This window comes from Heteronotia binoei, chromosome 9 (assembly GCF_032191835.1).
Source record: "Heteronotia binoei isolate CCM8104 ecotype False Entrance Well chromosome 9, APGP_CSIRO_Hbin_v1, whole genome shotgun sequence".
NCBI classification, from domain to species: Eukaryota; Metazoa; Chordata; class Lepidosauria; order Squamata; family Gekkonidae; genus Heteronotia; species Heteronotia binoei.
The window spans coordinates 43,742,130-43,752,732 of record NC_083231.1 but is presented as its reverse complement, the minus strand read 5'-3'; the positions used below and the strand labels follow the sequence as shown (position 1 = coordinate 43,752,732).

Sequence of the window (10,603 nt, the reverse complement as noted above, 5' to 3'; positions counted from 1 at the left end):
ACATATTGTACGGCTCTTGAAGCCCCCACTGCCCTGTTGGCCAGCTTGGAGAAGGCAATTCTCTCTTTAAATCACTTCGCCAAGCTTGAAAAATGAATTGAATTTAAAGTTGTTTTCTTTCCACCTCTCCTCCCTCCCTTCCTTCCAGCTCTCAAACATCTGACATTTATTCTATGTGGCTCTTATGTTAAGCAAGGTTGACCACCCCTGTTATAGGGGCTGCCAGAAAAGGGCAAGGAGAAATAGAAGGGGATAAAGGGGGAAGTGCAATATATCTCACAAGTTCTTCCTGGTCCCCCACTTATATAGATATATACATGTGATACACTCAGGTCTCAGGTGTACATTCAATGCAATCAGCTAATTCCTTAATGTTGGTTTTGATTCCTGTTTGCTCTACGCCCATTTTTAAAGGTCTATGAGAGAACTCTGATATTTAATCCCCAGTGTGGAGTGAGCTGTATAAAATAAACTCATTCACTAGACACCATTTCAAAAAGAAAGGACTGTCTTAAATCCTAAATGCCCCCCATTGTAGATTGTCCCCCTGGAAGGAAACAGATATTCCTCCACAATTAATGTGAGGATTATTTGTAATCCCTCCCTCTCTCATTTGCATCTGTAATCTCATGCACAATTTGAAAGTAAGTTTTGTAGTGGAACTTCTATTGAATGAACATGCATAGGACTGTGATGGGGGGGGGGGATCTTAGATGGGAGCTATCTACCAGTTGTTTTGATTTGAAGTTTGCTGTAGTTATATCAACTCTGCCTGCTTTCCAAAATACATTTCTGGGTTTAAATGGTGGGCTAGATGCCTGCTTCACCCTTTAGCTCACAAATGGAAATGGCAAGAATTGGAGCTTTCAAGGCTCCTGCATTAGTTTTTAAGGCTTCTGCAGTACAGATTTTCGGTGTCTTAGAATAAGGAAAGATGGCCTCAAAAGAAAATATGAAAGAAATAGGAAGGTGTGATGTTTGTGAAGTATCCTTTATAGGGTTGCCAATCCCCAGATGGGGGCAGGGAATCTCCTGGTTTGGCCCCTCCCATTTCAGGATCATCAGACAGTGGGGTGGGGTAGGGAAATGTCTGCTGGGCACTCCATTATTCCCTATGGAGACTGATTCCCATAGACTATAATGGGAAATTGATCTGTGGGTATCTGGGGCTCAGGGGGTGGGGGGATTTTTTTTGAAGTAAAAAGGTAAAGGTAGTCCCCTGTGCAAGCACCAGTCGTTTCTGACTCTGGGGTGACGTTGCTTTCACAATGTTTTCACAGCAGACTTTTTACGGGGTGGTTTGCCATTGCCTTCCCCAGTCATCTACACATTTTCCCCAGCAAGCTGGGTACTCATTTTACTGACCTCAGAAGGACGAAAGGCTGAGTCAACCTGGAGCCTGCTACCTGAACCCAGCTTCCACAGGAATCTAACTCAGGGTGTGAGCAGGGAACTCAGACTGCAGTACTGCAGTTTTACCACTCTGCGCCACAGGGCTCTTTTTTTGAAGTAGAAGCACCAAATTTTCATCATAGCATCTGGTGCCTCTCCTCAACACCCCCTCCCCTGTTTCAAAAAGATTGGACCAGGGTGTCCAATTCTATGAGCCCTAAAAGAAAGTGCCACTATCGTTTATTATTCCAAATGGAGGCAAAGCATTTAAAAGGAACATTGGTCCCTTTAAATGTGATGGCCAGAACTCCTTTTGGAGTTCAATTGTGCTTGTCACACCCTTGCTCCCGGCTCCACCCCCAAAGTCTTCTGGCTCCATCCCAAAGTCCCCAGGTATTTCTTGAGACAGACCTGGCAACCCTAATCCTTTATGTGATATAGAGCCTCGATGTTCCTGGCAGTCTTAGTGGGTACTACCATTGATTTCTAATAATGCAACCGAGTACTGAAGTGGTTTTGGTTTCTAGTTTTCAGTTGCAAGATTGTTATGCATCGGGATTGTCTCGTCATGAGTCGCCTTCCCCCACCTTCTCTCCATTCAGGCGTTCTCTCCTTCGGCATACAACCCTGTATTTTTTAAAGCCACACTAAGACTGTGCCCTGTTCACGACAGTAAAATTATTTATTCCGGATACCCTGTTTTCGCACAACGCGTGAAAAACTCATCGCAAACTCCTTTTACACGTGACACCCCCCCCCCATCTGCCCTGTGAATTTGTGGCAAATTTAAGACGTGTGCAGCCGATGTTATCCGTGACGTCTTTTTTTTTTCTTCCCCAGAACAAACTTTGACCTTTAGACCAACACAGTTTTATTCTGGGTATAAGCTTTTGTGTGCATGCACACTTCTTCAGAGTTTTTCTCAGTACGTGTTCAGGATGCTGGGGTGATGCTGCCTGAAAGGAAGTCACGTCCCTTTCTCACACGTTGCCAGCCAAAGAGCCCCACTGAATGCGCCCTTGCGTGCTGTGGGCCAAAAAAGCAATGGTCGCTGGCGCTGACCCAAGCGTGGGGGCTGGCTGTGCAGGCAGCTCTGCTGTGTCTTGATAGACAGCAACTGCAAAGTCTGAGTGGAGCGGCTGCGCTAAGAAACCGGTGAAGACAGCAGCCAGGCAGGTTACTGCGGCGGCTTGGCTCAGAAAGCTGTCTGCAGCCCCACAAGGAGGCAGCTGCTCCATTGTCAACTTTCTCCAAGCACGCAGATTTCAAATTCTAACGGCTGCCTGGAGCCTCCGTTGGGGGTGGGGAGAAGAGGAGGGGACTTGTGGCCCCGCCTGTCGTGTGGGTGAGCCATGCCTCCTAACACACCGGCTGGCGTAGAGCGGCTCGGTAATGGCGTGTTTGTATTGCACGAGGGAAGCTATTTTTTGCACCGACACTAAGGCGATCTTCCGACTCGTGTGCGATCTCACCCCGGCTAGTAAAATGGCCCGTGCGTGCGCGCGTGCAGCGCCAAGGCTGCACTCCGCCACCGCTTTGTAAATAAATTTAATATTTGCGTGTGGCGATGCATTTCGGGATTTGTAGTGTGCGGCTGGACCGTTTCTTTGAGCCAGGGAGCTAGACAGAACTACCTTTCCCGTGAACGCCCATGGACGGAGGGAGGAAAGGGAAGGGAGAAAGAAAAACAGACACACGTAGATCCAGAGCGAGCCCAGCGGGGCAGGTTGTTACGGGTATCGCTGGGCTGCAGCGGCCGGATAGAAAACAGCTGAAAAGTCTTGCACATGACCAGAGCGGGAAGCGGAGCGAGCCACGCGCTGCCTTGGCCGGGGGCAAGCTGGAGTTTTGAGCCTTGTCCAGCCAGGCGTTGCGGGCTCTGCTCTCGGCTCCTTTTTTGTACGGAAAGGAGGTGGGAGGAGAAAGACTAGTGGCTAGCCGGACTTCGGGAATGCGGAGCGGGCGTTTTGGTGCTCCTTCCCACCGGCGTTGAAGCAGAGCCTCGGAGCAGCCTGTGCGGCTGTAAGCCGGCGACTGAACTGCACTGCTTGGCCCTCGGGGCCCCCGCCTGGGTCGCCCGGACAAAAGGGAAGACGGAGGCGGCGGCGTCGCGGCAGCAACGCCGCCCTGCCGAGTTACTTTACTTTCGAGGCAGCGGCCGTGCGGGATGAACGGCTTCGGTCCCGAGGAAGTCACCCGCGGTGGAGGGGAAGCCGCCGCCGTCCCCGCCGTGGTGGCCAACGCAGCGGCGGCCGTCGAAGTCCTGCCGCCTCCTCCTCCGCTGCCTCAGCCGCCGGCCGGGCTGGGCACTGCCTCTGCGGCTGCAACAGACGCAGGCCCGGCGGGACCCCCCGGGGCGGCGGCTGCGGCGGCTGCTGCTGGCGGCCCCGGCGCGGGCCAGCTGTGCTGCCTGCGCGAGGAAGGCGAGAGGTGCAGCCGGGCGGCGGGGAACGCCAGCTTCAGCAAAAGGATCCAGAAGAGCATCTCGCAGAAGAAAGTGAAGATCGAGCTGGACAAGAGCGTAAGTTGACCGCGGTGGGGCAGTTGGCGACGGCGGGCTCCTTGCAGGGTGGCTGGCTCAGGCTTGGGGAGGGGGGTGTCATCCCCACCCCGAGGCCAAGGTAGTTGGGGGCATCTCCCCCCCCCCCGCTCCCGCCATGCACTCTCTCGGGGGTGGGGCGGCGGCGAAGGAAACAAAAGCAAGTCGGGGGCAGGGAAATAATGAGAGAGGAGAAGTCTTTTCTGTGGGAGCCCGACGCTGCACCGGCTTCCTTCGCGCCCTCTTACTTCGGAGGAAATCTGGCTAGATTTCTGAGCTCCGTGGGAGCTTGGATTGCTTTCCATCCGTCCTGTTGCCCTCTTTGCCTCCACCTCGTTCTCCCCCTTTCCTTTCCTTACCCCCCCTCCCCGAGATGAGTTGTTTCTTTCTCTGAAATGTGAGAATGTGTCCTTGTGTGAGAAAGGGTTAGGTCGCTCAAAGTAGCTGAGAGATTCCAGGCCAGGGGGCTTGATTTATTCCTCCTGGTGCCTGCCAGTGTCGCGGGCTTTCTTCTCAACCCCCACTCCTCCTCGTTTTGTTTGCCCTTGGAACAGTTGGCTGCATGGCTGACGTTGCAACAGCGGAGCAGCTTCTGCTGCTGGTCTTTGTGAGTCCGGGTAGAAGTGGCTTCGTCCTTCCTTTCCCCCCATCCTCCCTTCCATATTTTGATGTTTCCCCTTCCTCTCCCTTGCTCCTCGCAACCCACCAAGGTGTTTTCTTTAAGGGCGACCATGGGAACTTATTTGCGTAAGAATTCGGGCTCCCTAGATTCCTTGTGCGGGAGATCGCACTCATTTCTGTTTCGCTTTCTCTGAGAACTGTGTCGGGTTCTTGGAGTGCTCTTGTTTTCCCCGGGGAGGGCAGTCCTTGGCTGGTTCGCCTCGTGCTGCAGTGTTGCACGTCCGACTTTGCCACTATGTCTTCTTCCCCTTGGCAGCCATCAGGCTCTTTATAACCCCCTTGCCTGCGAGTGAAATAACTGCAGCCGTGGGTACGTGCAAGGATGGTCACAATCCTCTTTCCGTCCAAATATAAAATGGAAGAGGAAGGCGGGGGAGGAGCCATTTAGTGAAAGAGACATTCCTAAAGTCGGAGCACGTTAACCTGCGGAGTAAATGTCTGTCGGCTTATGGCTCCCTAATGCTCCACCAATACTTGTTCGTTCCGGTTAGTGCGCACCAATGTGTGGATTTTTTTTTTGTGTATACTGACGCAGTTGAAGTGTGTTGTTAAATATAACAGCAAATAGAGGTTTCTAAGAAAATTCATTGAATTTGCTGTCTGCTGTCAGGCAATCCTGAAGGTTTGGCTTTTGAAAAATGTTTGCAGTTTGTATTGCTTCGCTTGCATGCTTGTAGTGATATTTGAATCCTAGTTTTTGGAAAGATGCAGGATTTACAGGCTGACCTGTGGCTATTTCATGGTAAGTACCATTGGAGTTTATTGGTAAGTTTGATTAGGCGTTGCAGTGGTTAGGATTCCAATGCTAGGTTCAGTCTTAAGCCTCACTTGATACAAATCCTGATCTGTGGGACTTGTGAAGATGTTTAAGACCATTATCTGAATGCTCTATCTGGATAGTTTGAGATTCCAAAGTAGTTATATATGAAAATGAAGAGTATCTCCTTGCCCCTAGAAATGGGTACATTCCTTGAAGCATCTTTTTGAAATCAGAGTAATGTCCAGGATTTAGCCTTGAACATTTTAAATCTTATTGAAAATCTTAACAAGTAGCAACAAAAACATTTTTAAAACCAGAACACTTCATTTTGTCACTTTCCCTTCTTCCGACTACCTATATTAAAAAGGCTTCTTCTGCTGTAGTCTTCTTCACTTGGCTGGTCAGTGTAAAGCAAGCTGGCCACACTGCAGTAACTTTTTTTAATGCACCAATTTTTGACTGATAGGCTTGGATACAGTGTGTTTATCATGTGGTCTACAGTAAGATGTTGACATGGTAATGATTGACTTGCTGTAAGCTGCTGTTGTTTGGGTACCACATGTGTAATAAAGAAATTGAAATTTTACTCTGGTTGTGTGGCATATAATTGATGTGTCTTTTTAAACTTTTAGGCAAGGCATCTGTATATTTGTGACTTTCACAAAAACTTAATCCAAAGTGTCCGAAACAGAAGAAAGAGAAAAGGCAGTGATGATGATGGGGACTCGCCTGTGCAAGATGTTGATACTCCAGAGGTAGACTGATAGTTCTTGCAATTGTGGAAATATAGAACTTTCTTATACAGGACTCTTGAAAGCAATGCTTTGTTAATCACCTAGAGTTACAATTAGTGGCTCAAGCTTTTTTTTTTTAACTATTTAATCTCACGTACTGTTGTATGTGTGTGGGTTGGTTTTCATGGCAGTGCTCATGCTTAGGCTTACCTTTTTTAAAAAGACTGTTTAGGAGTGTGGAACAAGTGTAGATGGCAATATTTCATTAAAGAGCATAGTTTTAGATAATATTGGAAATGAGGTACTTGTTCAGTTTCTCATGTGGGATCTTTTTGAAGCTGCCTTCATGTGGTATCTTCTACCACTGCTGCAACTCTGTTGGATGAGAGAGAGTTTCAGAACCACCTTTTTGTGGCAGAAGCTGGTCTTGTGCTAGAAGCTCTCAGTACAATGCAGCAGAATCACATGGCACATATGACAATGTAGGGAAAAAATAGAGAGGTTGTTTTCAAACTGCATCCCTACAGTAGAGGTAATTTGCATGCCAGTGTTCAGATTAAAGAATCCTGTTGTTTTCTTTCTAGGTTGACCTGTATCAGTTGCAAGTAAACACACTAAGAAGATACAAAAGGCACTTCAAGTTACAGACTAGACCAGGACTTAACAAAGCACAGCTTGTTGAAGTACGTGCAGATTGTAACTTCCTTAAATATAAATGTGTATTTCTGAACTGTAGTTCTTTCACCTTTGTATATTAAAGACTGTCTATTTTTAATCTTTGCTGACTGTAACTTTGCAGACTTCTGTTTTCTTCCTGACCATATCCGTAGCCATGTTGTTTTGCTTTTGTACTTATAGTTATGGAACTATTTGAGAATAGTAGTCAAAACTGACATTAAACGAAAGTATTTAGGATGCACATAATCCAAATTAACTAGAAGAACTGCAAAAGGTTCACCAAACTGGTTAACTGATTAGTAGAATGATAAATGAGATTTTGTGGCAAGTATCTACCAATTGCTGGATTCTGCACCAAGCAGTACTAACTTCACACGTTTGCCAGTGGAATCTGAAGTGATGGTAAGGAACTGGAGAAGAAATCTTGGATAGAAGTGTCAGCTTGGTTTGATGTAAAACTAGAGAAAGCAGATTCGCTGTTCACCATTAGCAGGCATACAATTAGAACATTAAAAATTGCAAGCTTAGTTAAAAGGTAAGTAAAGGTAGTCCCCTGTGCAAGCACCAGTCGTTTTCAACTCTGGGGTGACATTGCTTTCACGTTTTCAAGCTTAGTAGGTGTGCATATATATTTGGAGGCTGATTAGTTGCCAGCCTCATGTCATAAAAGGTGAAGGGTGGATCTTAGGAATTTCTTCTGCTACCTAGGGAGTATTCCTTTAATGGAAGCCTCCTCACTTAAGGGAAAGGAATATTTGAATCCATTATAAATCTGGTGAAACTACAGGAAAAAAGAATCCTCAGGGAGTTCTGGCAGCTAAGACAGGGGAAATTAGATTTATGAAAAATACTTAGTAAAAGCAAAGATTGTTCAGTTCCAGAATGGTAGTGCTTGGGAACATACAGTGAAAATGATAATGTTGTATAGAGCTTGTGCCATCAAACGTCTGGAATTAGTTTTCAGAAGTTATAGCAATGAGCTCATCAATATATATATTTTGTATGCATATTTTGTTTACATATACATATTTTATATATGCATATATTCCTGATGCTAGGAATGAGGAGTAGGGAGAAGCTGTATTCTCTGATACCCTGGCAGAGAATCAGATGGTCAAGTGTTTGGAGATCCATAGTCTGACTGCCTTCTAACCCACTGTTAAGAGAGCTGGTTTTAATGTTGCATAGTCTTCCTAAAACATCAGTGTTTCTTCTTGATGTTATTAATGAACTGTCAGGTGATTGCTGCTGAGCTTCAGTGACTTGTTAATTTTTAATTTTGACAATTCAGTTCTAAAATGTTAGTGACTCATAAGTGTTCTTTTAGTTACACAGGCTTCAGATGTGTTCTGTCTAGAGTGGGCAACTAAAGAGAAAAATAACATGTCACTAATTTGCTGTAACCCAATTGATTTCCCAGTTAGAAGATGGATATTCTAAACCAGGCTCATTTTGATGGTAGACAGTTTTAATACTTAACCCACACACCTGTCTTACCTGGCAGAAAAGCACTGCTCCTTTCCCAGAGTTTGTGCCACGGCTGGATGAAGTGATTCAGAGCCATTTTCTTTTCAGATGTCGTTTGCAATGAAATGGGTAATTGGAAATAACAAATAACCTGCAAAAAACTTGTGGGAGTGGTCATCTCATTCCTCCACACTTTGCTTCCTTCCTTCTCCCCACCTTCTCTTAGTCTCTCTTCTTCCCCTCTCTTTCTTCCTCTTACTTTTTGTCTTACTTCTGTGTGCCTACTTTTAAACTTACTGCCTCCCCTGCCTCAGCACTCTTTGTTACTGCCTCAGTGATGCTGCCAACTCTCCTGGACACCCGCCTGGCAACTCACCCTCAGCAACAACACGACCAGCTCTTCTGGGTACCCTCTGGCAGCTTCCTCATTCCCAGCAGCCACACTACAAACTCTCCAGGTCACCGCCCTCCCCCCCCCAACACACACCAGTGACAGCACTGACTCTCCTGGCCTCCCTTCATCAACCTCACCTGCCCCTTGTGCTCTGGAGAGAATTTAAGTGGGGCTGGCAATACTTGTGTGTGGGGGGGTCCCTTCCCCCTTTTAGCTTTAACATCCCCATTGTCACTGCCAGTGGCCCATCACAGCTCCCACTTTAAATTAAATGTAAATGAAAGCTGAGAGGGGGAAGGGATACCCTTGCAGATACCGTGGCTTCTCCCCCCAGTTACAGCTTCCAATGAGCCCAGTACAGCTCCTGGCCTCCACCACACGGCCCACCATGCTCCCATCCCCCCCCCCAACCTCAATGCTGACAAGCTTTGGTAATTAACATTTTATTGGAGTTTTCCAATACAGAAAACAAACAAGATTGCAAAGGAACAAGAATGTAAATAACATTGCAGTGCAGTAAATAATATTGACTATAGCTAAGTAAGAAGTATGTATAAACAAGCTGTAAACTGTATTGAACAAGAACATAACAGCCACATTATGTATAAAAATGCTGACAAGCTTTGCATGGCTCCTGGCCCTCACTGCTGGGCCTGCTGAGACTCCCCCAATCCCCACCCTCACAGCCTCCATGGATGAACCCAGTGCGACTTCCACCACCCCAAATCAATACTAGCAAGCCCAGCATGGCTCCTGGCCTCCAGTGCCAGGCCCACTGCAACTCCTGAGTCCTCTCAACTGTCACAGCTCCTATCAGCAAGCCCATTGCAGCTCCCAGGCTCAGGCCTGCTGTGGCTTTTGCCCTCCCATTGTCACCGAGAGTACATAAGTGCATTGTCTGCACATGCACAGGCAACACTTCTTTGAGGGGCATTAAAACCTCCTGAAACATTTTTTTTCAAGTTTTAAGATTTTTTGGTAAACCTAGAGAATATCACAAATTTGGAGAAAAATCTCCTTTCTCTGTGTGGGCCTGATCCGCAGATGTCGGTATCCTCAGATCTGCCCACACTGAGAGAAATAGTGTATAGATTCTCAGTACTCCAGAATCCCTAGGAAAACATGGGCAGTTAGGTATTTATGGGATGTTTTAGTCTGGATGAAATAGTGTAAGGCTGTGATAATGAAGTGTTATGATCCTTTAGGAAAAAGATGTTGGATGAACAACAGCAAACCAGCTTGAAGAATGTGTTGTTTCTAAGGTTTTTTAAAGGACTAAGACTAGTTCCAGCTGTATCAGCAAATAAATTATAAATGCTCTGAGTAATATAGGGAACATTCAACATTCTTGAACTTTTTTTTCACAGATAATTGGATGTCATTTTCGGACTATTCCAGTGAATGAAAAGGACACCTTAACCTATTTTATCTACTCTGTGAAGAACGACAAGAACAAATCTGATCTAAAAATGGATAGTGCTGTCCACTAAATAAGCACACTTGAGACTTGCAGACTTAAAGACTGTTTTGGATGTACTGAAGCTTTCTTTATAACTGGTATTGAGAGAGGAAATCCTAATGTTATTTTTCATTGCTGCCGGGTTGGGGTGGAGGATTGCTCCAAAATGATATTTCCATGGTAAAAGATATTTTAAATAAATACTATTGATGTTTCTGTGCCTGCATGGGTTTGCTGTCTGGCATGTGTGTAAGGCTGTTCTTTTCAATCTGTCTGTTAACTTCCTGGAATAAGTTGAAATGTGGAATATCCTCTGAAAGTGAAGTTTTTCAAACATTTAATCTGGATAGTGCTGTGGAAATGCAATAGCACCAAGTGCACCTTTCGTAATCAAATTAACTTGTCTTCCAGTAATTTAGTTGCAAGTACTACTGATGGCATTTGAATTTTTTTTTTCAAGAGGCCTTTGCACAGAAGAACTTTGAATACACTTTTGAGT

At 46.0% G+C, this 10,603-nt stretch overlaps 1 protein-coding gene across 1 annotated transcript; it reads left to right on the top strand.

Moving 5' to 3' along the window:
- Positions 1-3,005: 3,005 nt before the first annotated feature.
- SAP30 (Sin3A associated protein 30) lies at positions 3,006-10,330 on the top strand. Its single transcript, XM_060246530.1, has 4 exons — positions 3,006-3,913; positions 6,005-6,127; positions 6,691-6,789; positions 10,013-10,330. Exons 1-4 carry the CDS (start codon positions 3,560-3,562, stop codon positions 10,133-10,135), a joined length of 699 nt encoding a protein of 232 aa, XP_060102513.1. The 5' UTR covers positions 3,006-3,559; the 3' UTR covers positions 10,136-10,330.
- The last annotated feature ends 273 nt before the right edge of the window (positions 10,331-10,603 follow it).